This window comes from Dermacentor silvarum, chromosome 2, assembly GCF_013339745.2.
Source record: "Dermacentor silvarum isolate Dsil-2018 chromosome 2, BIME_Dsil_1.4, whole genome shotgun sequence".
NCBI lineage: Eukaryota > Metazoa > Arthropoda > Arachnida > Ixodida > Ixodidae > Dermacentor > Dermacentor silvarum.
In genome coordinates, this window is record NC_051155.1 from 255755108 (window position 1) to 255770242 (window position 15135).

The following is a 15135-nucleotide window of genomic DNA, read 5'->3' on the forward strand; positions in this document are numbered from 1 at the left end:
CTAAACATGTCACCGTGGCAATCCTGTGTTTGCTGTTCTCGCAGTCACTTTCAACTGGTGAATTGCGCGGACAATCTCTCTCGTGCGGCATGTTGCAAACGGAGCGAAGTGTGGCGCGACTGCCTCGCTAATCGGGAGATCGCGAGTGGAAGATAGATAGATAGATAGATAGATAGATAGATAGATAGATAGATAGATATAGATAGATAGATAGATAGATAGATAGATAGATAGATAGATAGATAGATAGATAGATAGATAGATAGATAGATAGATAGATAGATAGGCTGAAAATAGCTTAAGTATGCAAACAATTGCTATAGCCACATTAAAATAAATATGTGTGTACATATGCTAGGAAGCAGCGCACTGCCAAGGACACAACAAACTGCTCACGACGGTGGAAATACGAAAAAAAGAGTGCCCCAAGTATTCCACAGTATGACATGCAGAGCAGGGTGCCTGATTGCTCTACTCCTCGTCCTCGCTCGGGGAGAAGAGGGAGAGTATCGGGTGCCCTAATGCGCAAGAGCAAACGGCGCCACGCAGTATCAGAGTCTCGACGAATATGGTCTCTCAATTAACACAGCAGCCCCTCACTCCCAATTATGTCTGTCGAGATCAATGTCTACGAATATCGAATTCTGAGAGTGGACGAGCGTGTATATTTTGGTGGAGAGGACAAAGAAATGCATCAAAAGCACGAACCAAGGGCTCACGGACTACCTGGCTCTCTTCTTCTATACTTGGGCTGCAACGCAAAACAGGCGAAAGACAAAAGAACACAGAAACGCAATTCATGGGCGCCAACAAGTGATCCTTTATTGTGAGCTGTCTGACATGTACAGATACCGGTTGAAGCGGCTTGCTTGCCTCCTAGAACCACTCGTCTAACTTGTCGATGTATTTATATGTTTGTCACTGACCGGCTCCTACCAAATGCGCATTGTTGCGCATTGTCATTTATGAATATGGAATTCGTGGGCGACACCACGCATGTACTACGCTTCGTGCCGCGGTCGTACAGTACGTTCTTCTTGGGCTTTCTAAGCTTCAGCCTGCATTGTTGTCCAACAGATCGCTCATCGAATAGCCTATACGGCAAGGGCGTGTTTGGACTTCCTCGAGCTGTTTCAAGTCCACAACAGTCGTGCTCACCAGAGATCATTCAATTCAAACGTGCACCACTGGTGACTGTCGTATAACGAACATTCGTCATATTTCGCGGGATCTCTGATCCCCACAAAGCCCTCCAACCGTCTCGAGGACCTGGACCTACATTTGGGAAATAATCATGCACCTACAAAGTGCGTCGTTCATCGGGGCATACGCCAGCAGCACAGCGTTCATTTCGATACAGGTGTCTCCCATAACACAAGCTCTCCTGAGCATTACGGGGATTACGAAGACGACCGCGTGTAGACCTACAAATGCCCCCCCCCCCCCCCCCCCCTAGGCGGCACTGCTGGTACTGAATATAAATATTGTGAAATGGCACATTCATACAGACTTTAGCCGCCAGCTTCACTGGCGCCGTTTTTATTCCCGCTACAATAGTCACAATGAAGGTTAATTATGGCCCAGATGACATCAGCGGTGACAGAGCTTGCTGCCCTGCATATGGCTGTAAAATAGGTCCTACAAGAGCGACCTCGCAAATGCATCATTCCTTGAGAATCTCGCAGCTTGAAAGTTGCCTTACACCGCAGGATTGACCAGTAGATATTATGAGGCAATTAAGACAGGACTGCCACTACGCCATTTAAGCCGGACGTGTCATCACCTTTCAGCGGCAACCAGGTCGCACCGGCATTGTTGGTAATGACTTCACTGACGAAGCTGCGTGGGTCGCCCGTAAAGGTTATCCACCAAACCAAAACCGGCCTTGCAAGGAAATTTTGTTGCTTGGCTAGAACCACTCCACGTGCGCTTCAGCGTGGTCTGCGTACACTCATTTAAGACCGCTTTGAGAGGCCGTGTGCACCGCATGTACAGAAGTGCCTTTATTTCGCAACCTTTATTTCGCCCTTCCCAGCGCGTAGTATAGCAAAGCGGATCATAGTTAAACCGGCGTTTACTTATTTACAGTGGAAGAAACGAGTGCCTAGGCAATGGCTACCGGAGCGGTTCGCGTTAGTTGTAATGCACGGTATTAATGTTTCTCCAGACACGAAGCGATGGGTGTTTCGCTGTACGCACCTTTAAATTTAGTTGACTTGTCAGCGCGTTATTGTCCAGGAAAAAGGTTCAGCTTAGTTTTTCAGAAATGGGGTATTTCTCTCGTGCCCTCCAGAATTTCCATCACAGTCAATCGTATGTAACTTTTCACTAAATAGGCACATACTTTGGCATTATTGCGGCGTTATTGTGTCCGCGTTTAGGCATGCCATAATCTCAATCACGATACCATTTAATTTTATTAATTAATTCATTCATTTTATTTCGGCATTATGGTACATTATAGTATGTACAAAATACTGGGGGCACCGACTAAAAGCCAAAAAAAGGCTTGACGGGGTCTGTAACCAATAACTGAACTTTGACAGGGGCAACAGGAAATGTTCCTATGCGACAAGCTCACAATGCCAAAACTATACATCTGAAAATAAAACTAACAGTGTTGCAAATAACATTAAAAAGCAAATACTTTACTTTTCTGCACGGCATCAAAATTTATCAAAACTTGGAGAAACTTTCCAGTATAAAATCAAAACTTAACAACAGCAGCACAACAGAAAACAATGCTGGTTGTTTAAAAGAGTAGGCAATGTATATGCGATCATTTCTCGGCCATAATTAGTACGGATCCAAAAATGACCAAAAAATGATTACGCGCGTGTCATAAACATGCACTCTTTCAGTCAAATTATCAAGTTATTTCACGCTCAGATTGTTTGTTTTACATCTTCGCAACAACATCTATTTGACAAATAGACCAAGCAACAAATAATTATAACTAGACTGGACAGTATCGTCTTGTTAGATTAACAGTTACTACGTTTTGTCGCGTCTTTTTTCTTATCTTATTCAGATAAAAATAAATGGAGGTTGCCTCATATCGTACGAGTTTCACATAAAGTTTCTGGGGACATTCATACAGACAAAATTGAAGCTCGCAACGTCTAAAGCAAGCCGTAAACGTAGTTTTTTTCGGTTACCGCTCATAAAACAAAGAATTTTGTGCGAGCCCTCCCAGTGTTTGCTGCTGTCTTGCTGGATAGCTTACCAGAGGACATCCCACGTAACTATACCTGCAGCCATTTGAGCTATCGCTACAGATGTGCCGGTCACCAATTATGTGCTTCCCGAAATCACGCAACGAAATAATAAGCGCTGTATACATAAATATATTCACTTCAACAAATATCCTGCCTGACAGCCCACCAGCACTTGTTTAATAAATCGAATTTACTTCTTTGGTTATTTCTCCCGTTTTTAAAGCGAATAGCTTACTTCTGTCGCTGGGTGCACCGTTTCGTCATGCCGGCGCATCAGAGCTTCGCTTACAGCGATTCCTATGCAGTGCATGCATACTTTTTTAGTCGAGAGCAGTGAGGTGCCGCCAAGTGCCGGTCGGCATTTGCTTGCGTTTGAAAAGGGCCGACTGCCGATCCCCGCAAGCACTGAAGGACAAGCAGCGACGTAGTATTTGCATGGAGATGCAATTCATCATCCACTACAGGCTAGCTCAAGCGGTCCACAGCGTAGGCACTCGGGTTATCATCTCCAGCAGCGCCGACCGAGCGTCCGTCTTTTGAAAAGGTCAGAACAGCAGCGATCAGTGGAGCTTCACAAGCGCAAGAAACGCAGAAGCGCCAACTATGACCTCCGACATTGACCTGCTCCGGTGTATCACGTCCGTGACGAGGTGTGGCTACAAAGGGGAGTCACCTCGCCAGGCCAGTCGTTACTACCACCGTTTTGAATGAGGGCCGTTGTTGCGGCTCGAGGTGGCGTTTGGGCCAAGAATACACGATCGATGAATACATCCAGTAGTAGGAAATCGGCAACTGATTTAATTTACATTATTTACACTGCCCCCTCGTACGGAAGCCCACTCCATCAGGAGCATATTGAACGTCTGAGTTCGTATCAGGTCACGTCTGCACCACCCCCAGTGCACCACCGGTCTCCGCTTTTAATCCCTTCGTCTTCCCTAGGAGACTCGACTGGGGAATCTGCTGACTTTGGTGCGGCCAATCAGAGGGGTTGTATTGTTCACCGAACTCCGCCTCTACTGTTGCCTCCTCGCCCTCAAATTTGCTGCCACTGTGTGGTCAACTCGGAAACCGATATCGTTGAGGTTCCCACGGTAGTAATTCCTCGAACTTGACCTCTCGCCTCAATCCATGGCATCTTCGTGACGGTCAGCTTGTCAGGGTTGGTGTCTGGCGCTATCGCCGTCTGGACGACGCTGATGAAAGGGGCAGCCTCGTGGTAAACGTCCAAGGTATACTTTGGACCAAGTTGAGACGTAACACCCTTCACTGAGCGCATATGTAGGAGAGAACCCCTGGCGCGTGAGCACCTCAGTTCCAGGTGCCAGCCTCGACAGGCGTAACAGAAATAAGTTCCCCGTGCACGTGTCGTGCCTCAAGAAAAGGTACTGGCGGTTGAACTGAACTGTCAGTTTTGAAGTGAACTGTCGATTCCTTTTTTTCAGGTCCGCAGCATGGCCGAGTGTGAAGACAAAGATACGCACTTGGGCGCGGCGGGCGCGACCCCTGGCGCGTGAGCACCTCAGTTCCAGGTGCCAGCCTCGACAGGCGTAACAGAAATAAGTTCCCCGTGCACGTGTCGTGCCTCAAGAAAAGGTACTGGCGGTTGAACTGAACTGTCAGTTTTGAAGTGAACTGTCGATTCCTTTTTTTCAGGTCCGCAGCATGGCCGAGTGTGAAGACAAAGATACGCACTTGGGCGCGGCGGGCGCGAGAAAAGCAGAAGAGGCAGAAGTAAACAGGCGTTCCGGCAGATAGCCGATTGTTGGTCTGCTTTACAGTATATATCATCATCATGATCATCATCATCATCGTCATCATCAGCTTATATTTATGTCCACAGAGGGACCAAGGTCTCTCCCTGCGATCTCCAATTGCCCCTGTCTTCTGATTTCAGGCGCAAGCAGATTGCAGGCGCAACTTACAGGCGCAAGCTGATTCCAACTTGCGCCTGCAAATTTCCTAACTTCATCACCCCAATAGTTTTCTGCCGTCCTCGACTGTGCTTTCGTTCTCTTGGTATCCATACTGTAACTCTAATGGTCGACCGGTTGTCCATCCTATGCATTACATGGCCTGCCCAGCTCCATCTTTTCCTCTTAATGTCAACTAGAATATCGGCTATCCCCGTTTGCTCTCTGATCCACACCGCTCTCTTCCTGCCTCTTAACGTTAGACCTAGCATGTTTCGTTCCATCGCTCTTTGTGTGGTCCTCAACTTGTTCTCTAGCTTCTTTGCTAACCTCCAAGTTTCTGCGCCATATGTTAGGACCAGTAGAATGCAATGATTGTACACTTTTGTCGTCAACGACAGTGGTAATCTCCCAGTCAGGATTTGGTAATGCCTGCCGTATGCACTCCAACCCAATTTTATTCTTCTGTATATCTCTTTCTCATGATTAGGGTCCCCTGTGATTAATTGACCTAGATAAACGTACTCCTTTACAGACTCTGGAGGCCGACTGGCGATCCTGAATTCGTGTTCCCTTGCCTGGCTATTGAACATTATCTTTGTCTAATGCATATTAACCTTCAACCCCACTCTTACACTTTCTCGGTTAAGGTCCTCAATTATTTGTTGTAATTCGTTCCCATTGTTGCTGGATAGGACAATCTCATCTGCAAACCGAAGGAGATATTCGCCGTTGATCCTCACTCCTAAGCGTTCCCAGTCTAAGAGCTTGAATACTTCTTCTAATCATGCAGTGAATAGCATCGAAGAGATTGTGTATCCTTGCCTGACCCCTTTCGTGATAGGTAACTTTCCACTTTTCTTGTGGAGAACCAAGGTAGCTGTGGAGTCCTTGTAGATATTTACCAAGATATTCACGTATGCCTCCTGTACTCCTTGATTACGCATTGCATCTATGACTGCTGGTATCTCTACTGAATCAAAGGCATTTTCATAATCTATGAAACCCAGATAGAGAAGTTGAAGGTACTCCGCAGATTTGTAGATTACCTGATTGATGACATGGATATGATCCATCATAGAATATCCCTTCCTGAAGCCAACCTGTTCTCTTGGTTGGCTGAAGTCAAGTGCTGCCCCGATTCTATTGGAATTTAGCTTGGTGAATATTTCATATATTTCATACAAGATTGGAAGCAAGCTAATGGGTCTACAATCATTCAATTCTTTAACGTCTTCCATCTTATGGATTAGTTTAATGTTGGCGTTCTTCCAGCTCTCTGGCACACTTGATGTCGTGAGGTATTGCGTATAAAGGGCCGCCAGCTTTCCAAGCATCATAGCTCCTCCATCTGTGATTTAATCGACTGTTAGTCCATCTTATCCGGCAGCTTTTCCCTGGTCATGTCTTGCCAGGTCCTTCTAACTTCATCGCTGGTTATAGAAGGAGCCCCTGTATCCTGTTCATCACTACTTTAAATGAAAGTAGTTTGGCTGCTCTGGGCACTGTACAGATCAGTATAGAATGCTTCTGCTGCTTTTACTATGTCATCGAAATTGCTGATATTACTCTGCTTATCTTTCAGTGAATACATCTACCCTTGTCCTATGCATGTATATATATATATATATATATATATATATATATATATAATATCGAAAGAGCAGGAGCCACCACAAACTTTTTTAAATGTGCAGTTTGTACCGTTGCTCAGGTACACGTTATAAATAATGGTGACTTTAGTGTGCGGACGAAATGATGCGAGAAAAAAAAAAAGGGGGGGGGGGGGAGGGGGCAATCGCGCAAACAACCGACGACAGCAAATACGAGCTACAGTGGGCGCCCTCCTCGCCAGTTTAGCAGCTCGAGCGACGAGCGGAGCACCTCGTCGGCCAGTCGGTGGTCAGCCAAGTGCGCACTGCGGTAGCAGGGTGCGGCGGGCGCGCAGTTCTCGAAGTACTCGCCACTCGTCTGCTCCAGCTCGGGATCCACGGCGAGCCGTACAGTCGTCTGCGCTCCCTCCAGCGGCGTCTGCGTGCAGTTTTCAAGGGGCGATTAGGCAGCCTGTCGAGAGTTGGTAAGAGAGAGCGGAAGCATATGTCCTCTCCTGCATTGGCTACATCGGCGCCTCGTGCGCACGTGAAACGTCAGTGACAATGGTCAGGTGCTCATTTGCGTTGGTTTTCGGGAGCCCGAAACCGATCTATAGCCACAGGAAACAGACGAGAAGGTGCGTCAAGCTTTGCGCGAGCCGTGTAGTACATACTGGGGAGAGAGAAGCCCAAGCGAGGCGAACTTCTCGTTCCATTCGTGTCCAGTGGGTCCGCGTCTTTTACGGACAATTTTACTATATGATTAATCTTTACCAAAGCACTCAACATTCTGCCGCTTTGAGAATTAAGGGTGCACGGTGAAAGCTATATATATTTTTTTAGAGGTGCTGTGAATTGTGACTCCGTAGATGGGCGCCGCAGAGCCTCCTCAGTGTTTCTAAAGGTCTTTGTGTAATATTGAGCAACACGAGGGTTCCAGCACCGGCCAAGGCTGCATTTGGAAAATCGCGCGGGAAATAAGAGGTGCGCTCTATAGCTGAAGGCGCTCTTGGTGTACGCCTAATAATAATGGCGCACTGATCTACGAACGCATTTTGTTTCTATGAAATTACGTTGTTGCTTCTCTCGATAATTTTGTTCTCTATAAGCGGCTCTTAATGTTTCAGACAGACCTGCTAGAAGTTCTTTAGTATAAATAAAAAAATCGCAGTTTCGCCCAAAAGGCGAAGCATCGATTGCGATGAGCAAATAAGTGGCCACTTATACGAAGTAAGAATAGTAGTTTCATCGGCCGTATCAACTTGTAAACATAGGCATATGAACTAAATGAACAAGCATGGTGTCATGCGCGCACGAGCACACTTGAACACATCTCACTCGATGAACGCGTGAACTCGCTGTCAAAACGCTGGGGTGAGGAAGCGCGGCGGCAGCAGCGAGGGAATTGACCTTCGTGCTGCTTATCGCATCAACGCAAACTAAGCCGCGAAAGTACAGCGCTCGGCGGACTTTGTCCCCGACGCAGATGGCTTTCAAGATATAGCCCGACGGGCGCGCGCGGCCGCCGGGGCCGTCCGGAGGAGAACGCCCCTCGCCCTCCCTACCCTCCCCCCAGAACATTGTGCGCGACGGAAAACGGTGTGTTTCCTTCCCGCTTCTCTCCCTTGCGTGAGCGAGATTCAGCTGCGATCGCCGGCTCACCCTCACATGCTTTCACCCGCACATGCAGCATACGGAACGCGGTGACGATATAATCGCTCTTGGACGTTATAACGAGCCTTACGGCGACATCAAAAATGTGCCTGGAGTGCCCATATAATAAATAAATAAATAAATAAATAAATAAATAAATAAATAAATAAATAAATAAATAAATAAATAAATAAATAAATAAATAAATAAATAAATAAATGATTCGCCCTTCGTGTCGCGTTACAGCACTCTGAATAGTGCATTGCTTCATTCATTCATTTTCTGAACGGCTATTAGAGCTCGCTAAAGGTGGGAAGAATTAGCGCAGCCCAGGCCAAGACTCAAACATTCGGGTTTCGCCGTCATATCTCGTTGTCAGGTATTGAAAGGGCGTTGAGGAAGTGGGTGCTCACCTTGCCCTTGATGATGAGGATCAGATCGAAGAGGAACTTGCGGAGGCCCGGCCCCTCATCGGCGATGTGCGTCTTGACGGCACCAGGATGAAGCGAGTTGACCGTCACGCCTGTGAAAGTCGGGAAATGCATTCACTTGACGCGGCCACTGTGCTCACTTCGCTTGGATGAAAGGGTCGCCGCCACTGTTGACCTGTACACACAGGCTGAAAAATCGAATTTGTTGTCGTGCTTGTAGCGACAAATCTTAGTTTTTGGTAGTATTTTAAGACACAATGCTCTTGCCAGGTCAGATATTTGTCTCTTGTGCAGAAAATTCTGCGCTAAAATTTCTCGTCACGTCTCGTTAACATTTCTTGTAATGACGGTAAGCCTTGCCGAAGGCTTGTCATCCTGTCGGTGCAAAGAACGTGACATATTTGTTGCCGCAACTAAGCGTCAGGCTTACGCGATACATACAGTAATCGCATCTTGAGGCCCTTACCCACCATAAAATGGACGAACATCCGTACATGGATGTAAAAGGAAAAATTGCCGGCAACGCGTCACTAAGATTATAAAGACAATGCGTGCCACTGAAAACGTAAGTTTACTGCGACCTGCTGATCATCTTGACAACGCCGATTGCAATATTGGGCGAGAATAATGAACCACACATGGCAGGCATTGTCCTATTTGTTCCGTCTTAGCAACAACTTGGTTTGGGTAAGTTGGTTTCCCTTGAAGGTCATTGAAGCAGCTCGATGGAACGAGGACGAAAAAAAATTCACAGTTTTGCCCTAAGGGCGAAGCAATGAATGCGATAGCAACACAGCAATGTCATACGAAGTAAGGTGAGCGGCTTTGGTAGCAATAGCAATTGTAGTAAACATGAGCTGATCAAGTAAGCAGGTGCGCTGCGGCGTAAGTAGACCGACATGAAGAGAGACTCGATGACCACGAGAAGGCGCGTGTGAAACGGTGGTGTTGATGAGAAGCGCTTCCCGTGGGCAGCGCGTGCGAAGGGACACACCTGTAGCGCTGCACTGCCGATCTGGGCAGCATTTCATGTGTAGCGTGCGTTGGAAAATGTGGCCCGACTATTACTAACTGAATGAACAAGCGTGGTGTGAGCGCGCGCAAACAAACACGAATAGATCACACTGAATGACTGCAGACAACGACTGTCAAAACTCTGGCAGCAAGCGCATACGCCGCAGCGGCGAAGGTACAGTCAACCACAAAAGTTTGCGGACCACGCGAGCGCGTGGCCAAGAGCCTCTTCGCGACACTTCCGCTACGTCACCAGCGATCGACAGCAGCGCTACGTTGAAGACGCATCCCTCCTTAAATCTATGGCCTGTCTATTTTCGCACTGTGCGCAAATATTTTCTACCTATCTCTTGCAACGTGACGCGCTCTTTGTTAGCCAGGGCTACTTGCTTATATTTTGAGAGCAGAATATCAGTACAAGTAATCAGACAGCGTATTCTTCGGCTGTTATCAGTTCTATTTTCGCGTAGCCACGCTGTTTTTTTTTTTTTTCGTGAGTGCGTGAGTGAGCGGTGAGGCAGCCATGGGACACAGATGCTTAGTCAGTAGGCAGAATTTTTCCGTTCCTCCCCCATCGCTAAGTGACAGTAGCGGCCGAGATTTGATCGCCTGCGCCCAGGTTTTGCTGCGCAAAGCCCGAACCACCGCGCTGCTATAGTGGTTACATTTAGAAAAATAAGAAATAATCGGCTGCGATGACTCTTTTTATAACCCTTTGCGACACGGCGTCCTCGTTTGGGGACTCGAACTTCGGAGGCGCGTCCCACGCCACGTGTTTCTTCAAATGACCTAAAACTCAGTGTGCACATTCATGTCCGCTTCCTGATGGGACAACTAGCGGTCAGTTAACTTCATTGTCCTGCGTATTGCTGCAGATGATCACTTTGCTGGAGACACTACCATGTTAGACAATCGTTTGACGTGCCGCGTTCCAAGACCAACGTCAAGAGTATTTTTTTTCTCCGGTCGACACGAATACAACCGAAAAAGCAAGTGTGCATGCGTTTCGGGCCTAATAGTTTATTCTTTTTATGCAAGCATTGAAGCTGACGAATTTCAGAATAATTAGATGATGAGTTATACGCTAATTAATTTTTTTTACTGAAACTCGCACAAAACAGCACATTGCTTCGTCTTCTTTCTTGGAATGTAATAGTGAGCGTCTTGAAATGATGTCATGCGCATTTGACGCATTTGCAGCCAGTGCATCATAATTCGTGTCTGAAGGGGATGGATTTATTCACAAGACATTTACAGAAGTGTCATGAAACATAGGTCTCTCAATGATCTAGTAGGAAGTGAAATGTCCGCCGTTTTCTAGCACCTTATTGATGCGTGTGGGCATCGACTCGTACAAAGATTCAGTAATCTCCGGTCGACCGCGCAGGCTTTCCCATTCTTGTGCGATCGCTTGCCACAGCGTATCGGCCGTGCGGCCGCGGTTGGCTCGTGTGGACAGCCGTTTCTTCAACATGCCCCAGACATTTTCTATGGGATTCAAGTCGGCGCCACATGGAGGCCACTCAAGCTGGCAAACAGCATGTTCTTCTAGCAATGACTGGACGATACGTGCTTTATGGATCGGGCTGCGGTCGTGTTGAAAAAAATAGCAGCCGTCGCTGAAGGGACCGTCCAGCGCATACGGAACGAGGTGTCTAGTGATGACGTCGCAGTACCGTGACGCAGTGAAGGGCCCTTCCAGACGCACAAGGGGACCAAGGCCATCTTTGCTGATTGCTCCCCACACGCTCACGGAACACCGTCCACTGGATAGAACACTCTGTGTGTAATTAGGCAGATATCTGCAAGAAATAGCATACAATTGGGTTCCAGCGGCGCGTCTAAAAATGTTGTGATTCCTCTTGCGTATGAACTTTATAATGCTGTTATAGAGTTGCAATAGAAAACGTGCAAACATCATTAGATAGTACTGAAAGACCCACTGGCAGCTTTTAATTAGCTTCAGAGTAAGTAGTACTATGAAACAATCGTTAATGTTTTCAACATAATACCACTACAGAAAAATCTCGTAATGTCCAAAAGCTCATTTTATGTGAAACATGTTGTGATGCAGAATTAGCTTCGTGAATTAACTGCCAATACACTGTAAACACACCTGCAGTTTAGTGGACGCCAAACCCGCTTCCGTTGGTCCCAGCGCGTGGAAAAAGTTGACTCGTCGCTAAAGATGACATTTCCAAATTTCTGTGTTGTCCAATCTTTCATTGCTGTAGCGAACATGAGTCGTTCTTGTAGCTGGCTGTCTGAGAGGCAGGGCTTCTGTGCTGCTACGGAAGACTGCAGGCCAAGCTCACTCAGCCTTCTTCTTACAGTCTCAGACGATACCGTGAGCGAGAGCGCTTCTCGGATATCCTCTGCACTTTGAAAAGGATCAGCCACGATGGCGGCCGTAATCAGGCGGTCCTCTTCCTCAGTCGTGGCCCTTGGACGCCCACTGCGCTCCATATCTGTGAATCTGTCATCGTCGCGGAAAGCTTGAATAATCCTATTCACGGCAGTCCGGCTCCTGTTGGTTCGGCGGCACATTTCGCGCTGAGGTATTCCCTCTATAAATAAACGCACAATGTGCCTTCTTTCGTCAAGTGGAACACGCAGCGGCATCTTTCCAAATAGGCAATCACCACGTGGCCTGAAGCAAGTCTACTACGTTTTCAGCGACTGATGCGAAGATGCGCCTATGTGTGAAAGAAAATTTTCTATGCATCCGCTTTTTCTTTATTTTTGATGACAGTGAAACACCTCCCTACCCTTTCTCTCAAGACGCAGAAGCAGCAACACTCATTGGACCAAGATGCTGCCAACCAAAGTGCGCCAGTAAACGTCGCGTAAAAAAATCGTCGCAGCGCTTCGTAAAACTTATCTACCCACTGGCACACCAGTCGACAAAGGTTGCAGTGATTGCTCCGATACTGCTATCAAGCCAGATATGTGGCGGTCTTATCGCAGACAGCGCTCTGCGTCAACACAACGAACTAACAATGTCATGCACGGGAATAAAAAATTAACAGGCAGGCGAGTACCAAGAGGGCTCATATCCGGGAGAGCGCCCCTGTCGCCGCTAGGTGGCGTACCGCTAGGTGACGCGGATAGGCAGTCTGGCACGCGCTCGCGTGGTCCGCAAACTTTTGTGGTTGACTGTACGTACGGTCTGTCGCTTCAACGCAAACTGAGCGGCGAATGCACGGCGCATAAAGGTCAGAGCCGTGTGGAGATAAGAGACGGTGCGGGCGAGCGACGAGCGCGGTTCTTGGCAGAGTAGAAGTGCGCCCCCCCCCCCCCCCCCTTCGGCGCTCGCTTCCCGCTTCCTTGCTTGCGCGTGGGAGATTGAGTGCATTCGCTCTCGGTGATAGCGCGCGTCCCCGCACGCTTCCGCTCGGGCATACGGCGCGCGGCGAAGATTTTATCTATAGGGAACCTCACGGCGACGGCGACGCCGACGGCAGAAATCAGGTTGAAGTGTCCATATAATTGCTATCGCAATAAAAACACACACAACAGGACTAGCGATGCCCGCGTGGCTAAAATGATCCAAGTCAACGTCAACAAGCTTTGTCTATAAATAATCAAATATTTATTTGATGAATTAGTTAATAAATAATGAATCAATTATTTGATTAAATAATATTTCGATACTGCATGTCAAGTTTGGCTCAAGCAGGAGCGGAATACAATGTTCACTAACATAACCACAAGTCATTTTATACATTGAGAGATGCTTGCACAGAATTATGAATTCGCTCACATAAACACTGAAACAGTGAAGAATTAAGGGATTGTTAAGTGCTAGAATTTGCTTACATGCGTTACGCAATAATGAAAAATCAAGGAACGTAGATAGTATGAAAAATAAATAGAGAAAGCTGCAAAATAGAAGAGCATAAACTTTAAGTGTTGAAAAATTGTTCAAGAGACTTAAGTATGTTATCTGTATTGAATATGTCATGAGGCAATGAGTTTCAATGAGATATTGTTTGCGATAGGGTAGGTGTTAGGTAGGGTAAAGTACAGTGACCATAAGTGATTGAGGTCTAGGATTTTTCTCAATTTGAAGAGAGAAAGAATAATATTAGTCAAGAAGAAACAGGCCAACCTAGACGCAGTAAGGGTAAAAGCAGACCAATTCAGGCTGGTGCTCGCAAACAATTATGCATGCTTTAGAACAGGAAGATCAAGACAACATAGAGGTAATGAATGAAACCGTAACTAGGCTGATCTCAAAAGCAGCCATTGAAATGGAAGGTAAGACACCAAGGCAATAAGTAGGTAAGCTCTCCCAAGTAACAAATGACGTAATAAAGAAACGACAAAACATGTAAGGGTCAAACTCGAGGGACCAAATAGAATTCTCTGAACTGTCAAAACTGATCACCAAGAAGAAAGTAAGGGATATTCGAAATTATAACGTGGAAAAGATTGCGGAAGCAGTAAGTAAGGACGCAGCATGAAATCAGTGAGAAGAAAACTTGGCATAGGACAAGGCAAGATGTATGCACATAAAGATAAGCAGGGTAATATCATCAGCCATTTTGATGACACAGTAAAGGTAGCGGAAGAATTCTATACTGACCTGTACAGTGCCCAGAGCAGCCAAGCTACTTTCATTCGAAGTAGTCATGAACAGGATACAGAGACGCCTTCTATAACTAGCGATGAAGTTAGAAGGGCCTTGAAAGACATTACCAGGGAAAAAGCTGCTGGAGAAGATGTAATAACAGTAGATTTATTCAAAGATAGAGGAGTTATCAAACTTGATAAGCTTCGGCTCCTTATACGCAATTCCTAACGACTTCAAGTGTACCAGAGAGCTGGAAGAACGCCAACATTATACTAATTCATAAGAAGGAAGACGTTAAAGAATTGAATAATTATAGACCCATTAGATTGCTTTCAGTATTGTATGAAATATATGAAATATTAACCCAGATAATTTCCCATACAATAGGGGCAACACTTGATTTCAGACAACCAAGAGAACAGGCTGGCTTCAGGAAGAGATATTCTACGATGGATCATATCCATCTCATCAATCAAGTAATCGAGAAATTTTCAGAGTACAATCAACCTCTCTATATGGGTTTCATAGATTATGAAAAGGCATTTGATTCAGTAGAGATACCAGCAGTGATATAGGCATGCTGTAATCAAGGAGTACAGGAGGCATCGTGAATATCTTGGCAAATATCTACAAAGTTTCCACAGCTACCTTGGTTCTCCACAAGAAAAGTAGAACGTTACCTATCAAGGAAGGGGTCCGGCAAGGAGACACAATCTCTCGAATGCTACTCACTGCATG

The 15135-nt window shown here is 46.5% G+C and overlaps 1 protein-coding gene and 1 long non-coding RNA gene across 4 annotated transcripts in view; both read right to left on the reverse strand.

Moving 5' to 3' along the window:
• Positions 1–800: 800 nt before the first annotated feature.
• LOC125939611 (uncharacterized) overlaps positions 801–15135 on the reverse strand; it is a 118786-nt gene continuing 104451 nt past the window's right edge. Inside the window, exon 2 of the long non-coding RNA XR_007465775.1 lies at positions 801–5727. This is a non-coding gene — a long non-coding RNA (uncharacterized LOC125939611). The remainder of the gene's footprint in view (positions 5728–15135) is intronic.
• The window catches only part of LOC119443172 (retinol dehydrogenase 13), a 100696-nt gene continuing 92384 nt past the window's right edge, over positions 6824–15135 (reverse strand). Inside the window, exons 5-6 of one of the 3 annotated variants that reach the window (XM_049662626.1) lie at positions 8790–8899; positions 6824–7162 (exon numbers count right to left, since the gene is read on the reverse strand). In XM_049662626.1, coding sequence (XP_049518583.1) covers positions 6962–7162; positions 8790–8899 — 311 coding nt within the window. In that variant the 3' untranslated portion in view covers positions 6824–6961. Of the gene's footprint in view, positions 7196–8789; positions 8900–15135 lie in introns of all 3 variants that reach the window. The other 2 variants (XM_037708336.2, XM_049662625.1) reach the window with 2 other exon arrangements.